The 4148-nt window shown below is 52.0% G+C and overlaps 1 protein-coding gene across 1 annotated transcript in view; it reads right to left on the reverse strand.

The window, feature by feature from the left end:
* Positions 1-3224: 3224 nt before the first annotated feature.
* Positions 3225-4148, reverse strand: part of HSPB2 (heat shock protein family B (small) member 2) — a 1319-nt gene continuing 395 nt past the window's right edge. The window contains exon 2 of the mRNA XM_009638414.2: positions 3225-3676. Within this exon, the coding sequence (XP_009636709.1) occupies positions 3225-3676 (452 nt within the window). The remainder of the gene's footprint in view (positions 3677-4148) is intronic.

A 4148-nucleotide genomic window follows, 5' to 3' on the forward strand; every position in this document is an offset into this window, starting at 1 on the left:
TCTGTGCAGGCCTGAATGCCTCATGGGATGTACTGACAAGTGGGTAAGTTTTAATTCACCCTTCTGGTGGGATATCTCAGGAACTGCTCTTACTGCAACTGTACCCATGCTCTCAGCCAGGCTCACAGCATCATTTATCATCTGCCCAAATGCAGAGCAAAGCTTGTACCTGTCCAGAAATGGCAGGAGGAGAAGGGTTCTGCTTTGGAAGGACCACAGTGCACAGCTGTTTTCTTAGCTGAATCCTGGATGAGCTGCACCATGACCTGCAGAACCTGAGTCTTGCTCCAAAACTGCTCCTCAGCACATAGTTGGAGAAATTGCACAGCTCGGCCTGCACCACAGCACCCTGGGGAGAATTTAGGATTGGATTTATGTGGGCAGATGGGGTTCAGTCCTGGTCCCAACAGGGCCATGTTCTCAGGGTCCTGCAAAGACCAGGTCATCTCAGGAGCCTGTCCCTGCTTGGGAAGTTGCAGACTGTGTGTCTCTGGTTTTGCCACAGACAGTGTTGATTTAGTGAGCCAGTGTCTGTTTTGATTTCTGGGATTACTTGGGCTTTGTTGCTTTGTGGAGAAGAAAAAAAAAAATAGGCTGGGAGCCTGTTCCCATCAGCCCCTTTCACAAATACTGGAGCTGCTGGTTTGAGCTCCATCAGAGAAATAGAAAGGCATCGAAAATATTGGCAGAGCTGGAGAGCATTTGGCTGCCACTCTGCATTCCCTCTCCAGTCTGTGTCTGCAGGAATGAAAGAGAGCACGGCTTCCAGCACTCCTGCTCAGTAAACCCGTCAGGCTATTTTGTGCAAAGCCTGTCGGGGTGCAGAGAACAGCCCAGTGGCTGACACCAGGCAGTGCCAGCCCCTCTCACTGCATCACTGCCTGGGGCAGCTGTCTTCATGCATTCAGAGACATCGTCTGGGTAACAAGCTGTGCAACTGGCACAGGATGAGCCTGCAAGTGCCCTGTGATAGAGAATGAACTCGTTGGAGAGCAAAGACAGGGCTAATAAAAGCCGGAGGGGGAACAGAATTGTGTAATGACTACTAATGCTGCGCATTTCTATTGCAATAGTGTCAAGGTACTTCAGACACTGAGGGACGGGGACCATGCTGTGATAGGTATGGTACAGGCACACAAGCAGCTGGCTTTGTCTATAAAAAGTGAAGGAGAGAGAGCTCTGAACTGTTTGGGCACTTTTTTCTTAGAACCTGCTCCCTGTGCAGCGCCAGTGCGACTCGGGTGGGTGCTGCTGCAAATGGGATGCAGTATGTATGTACCTGGTACAGTGCATGACATTGGTGCGGCATGCACTGAGGAGCAGAGACAGGCTTGCACACAGGGGAGCAGTTAAGGACTGGGCTGTTCCTGCCCTTAAAAGCAGCTGCTTCAGGTGATTGAAAATCACTAGCCCAGGATTATCTCTGAAATGATTATTGATGACTTCGACAAGGCCTGTTGTAAAGGTGATTTTATTTTGGCAGTGTCTGAAATACCTACTGGCAGCAGCTTACCTGGTCCCACTTCATGAGTAAGGACATCCCTCAGCAGTACAGACTGTGAGTGTGGGTATCTGATCTGCTCTGGGGCGGGAGTAGAAGCTCAGCCATCCTCCCATTTGCTCTCATGAGGCTGGCAGGCAGGGCTGCTCTTAATATGACTCCGACCCTCATTGCTGGCAGAGGCCCTGAGAAGTAAAAAATAGCTGCACAGTAGTTCACTCTCGTCTGGATCCCACTTTGCCTAGCAAGGGTGAAAGACCAGCCTTATACCAGTGTTTCAGCAACTGAGGAGGGGACGCTGCATGGGACAGCCTCCCAAGCAGGGCTTTTCTGGCCCTACGTATTCATGGAGGTAGACTGCAGAAGCCTGCAGGTCGCATTGCAGCAGTGAGAGGGAGAAGCTCTGTCCACAGGGCCCTTGGAACCTCCTCTCTCCTCTGTGGAAGAGCTGCACTGAAGCACACCAGGGACCCCCATATTTGGCCAGTGACACAGCATTTCAGCTGCTTTAATTGGCTCTGACAAGACAAGGATTGCAACTGGCACCTGCTGAGCCCTTGGGGCCATCCAAGGCAGCAGCTGCCACCAACAGCAACACACATGATCCCTGGCCCAACATCACAAGACTATAGAGACATTTCTCATGTAGCCAGTAGCATCACAGTGTCTGCAAAAGGGGCCAAATTAATCTCCTCTGTGACTCTACAGAGAGTGCTGGGATGCCAGCAAGGCACTTGGGATCTGAGCAGAGCCCTTCCCTTCAGCATTTTGGGGTTCACTTCTCTCATAAGGGATGAAAAGGTTTGTGTGTGAACAAGCCTTATGTTCCATAAACTAGAGGGCTGAAGCAAGCAGAGACAATGGCTTGGCGTTTGTTTACTTGGTCTAATTCCAGCTCCAGGTCTGGAAATGCACAGTGAGTCTCCAAGAGCCCATCACTCTACGTCTTTTCTCCTTGAGGCTACTGCCCGCTGTGGGCTCCCTACAACAGCAAGCAACTCCAGCTGCACCTGATCCAGGAGGGCCGATCACAGAGGTCCCTCTGGCCGCCTCATGGATTGAGTCCCTCCAAGTCCCCACTGATGCCATTTGCACAGATGAGCTCAGTGTGAACTCGCTGCTGCTCTGCTCCCTGCATCTGGAGCAGTTGGGCACTGTCCATCCTTCCTGCTGCAGAGCAGCTTGGCCAGAACCAACATGAATCCAAGGCAAACAAGAGAAGATCAGAGGCAGATTTATTCCTCTTTCCTCCTGAGAGTTGCAGGCACTTTTACAGACCAACAGGCACCTTCCATCTCCACAAAAGTCAGCCACCAGCTCAGAATTGAGGCACTGGGATCATCTCCCTTCTTCCCGGTGCCCTTCTGGGCTACAGCACCGCAGCTGTTTAACAGCCCGCTGTGACGCAGCCTCACAGTTTAGGGTAAGAGTGACCCTTACCATTTGAGGTGAGAGAAGAGCACCCTGCATGGTGCTCAATGAGCACTTGACCTAGGAGAAAACTTGCATTACAGTCCTTCACACTAACACTTTAGTCTCCCTCTTTTTTCAGTTCCAAGTCCCTTTTTCCAGCCATCAGCCTTAAGAAGCAGAAGTCTGGAAGTATATATGGCTGCCTCACAGCCCTGCTAAACACTGATGGTGAGAAATAGGGGTCTGGCACCATGGATTCCCCATCCCTGTCCCCCCTCCCTCCCTGCTCAAGCCCACATCTGGGGCCCCTTTAGGACTCTTCCTTCTCTCTTCCTTCCTCAGACTGTTCTTCCTTCCCGACTGGCTGCTCCTGTTGGGTTATCTTCACCTCATTGACTCTGGCCTTCACCTCTCTCCCTGTCCGGGGAGCCACAATGCTTAAGATGCCATCATGGGACAATGTGGCTCTCACCAGCAAGGGGTCGACATCCAGAGGGAGGATGTAGGTCCTGGTGAACTCTCGAGAGATGAAGCCATGGCGGTCAGCCTTCTGTGGGTGCTGCCCCATCACCTCCAGCAGGTTGTCTACAGTGCGGACAGTGAGCTCATCCGGCAGGAACTGACAGACATCCAAGAACACCTGGAATTTGTGCTCATTAAGGTTGATCTCAGAGGTGCCTCGATCCAGCTGCTTATTGATCCGAGGCCTGATGTAGTAGCCATGGTACAGGGCAGGAGCTAAAATCTCACATGGGGACACACCTGAAAATGAGACTCAGTGAGGAGTGTGGAGTTTCCAGGGACAAGAGTTAGAGAAGGATGGTTGGCAGCAGATAGGGGAGGGTGACAGGAGGCTGGGACCTGGCAAACACTTTGGTTTTGCCACCACATCAGCACAATATGGACAGAGTCTCTTGTGGTTCCTACCTTTGTGTCTCCAAAACACACACAGACCCAGATGCCCGCCAGCCACTGCCTCCCACCACACAGCTGGCAGCTGCCAGCAAGCCAAGGGCTGGCATCCAGCTTTTGCATGTCTGCTGAGTGGACAGGGAGGGACTGGTAGGTGCACTGGGTGCTCTGCAGTGCAAAGCCCACAGCCAGGAATGGGCATGGAAAATGCTGATGGTGAACAAACTGCCATGAAGAACTAAAGGCCTTTTGTGTGCCATTGTCCAGGGGGCTTTCCTTGGAGCTTTTTGCTTTTTCACGCTGTTGTGCTGGTGCTGAATGG

This window comes from Egretta garzetta, unplaced genomic scaffold (assembly GCF_000687185.1).
Source record: "Egretta garzetta isolate BGI_Z169 unplaced genomic scaffold, ASM68718v1 scaffold365, whole genome shotgun sequence".
In the NCBI taxonomy this organism is placed as follows: domain Eukaryota; kingdom Metazoa; phylum Chordata; class Aves; order Pelecaniformes; family Ardeidae; genus Egretta; species Egretta garzetta.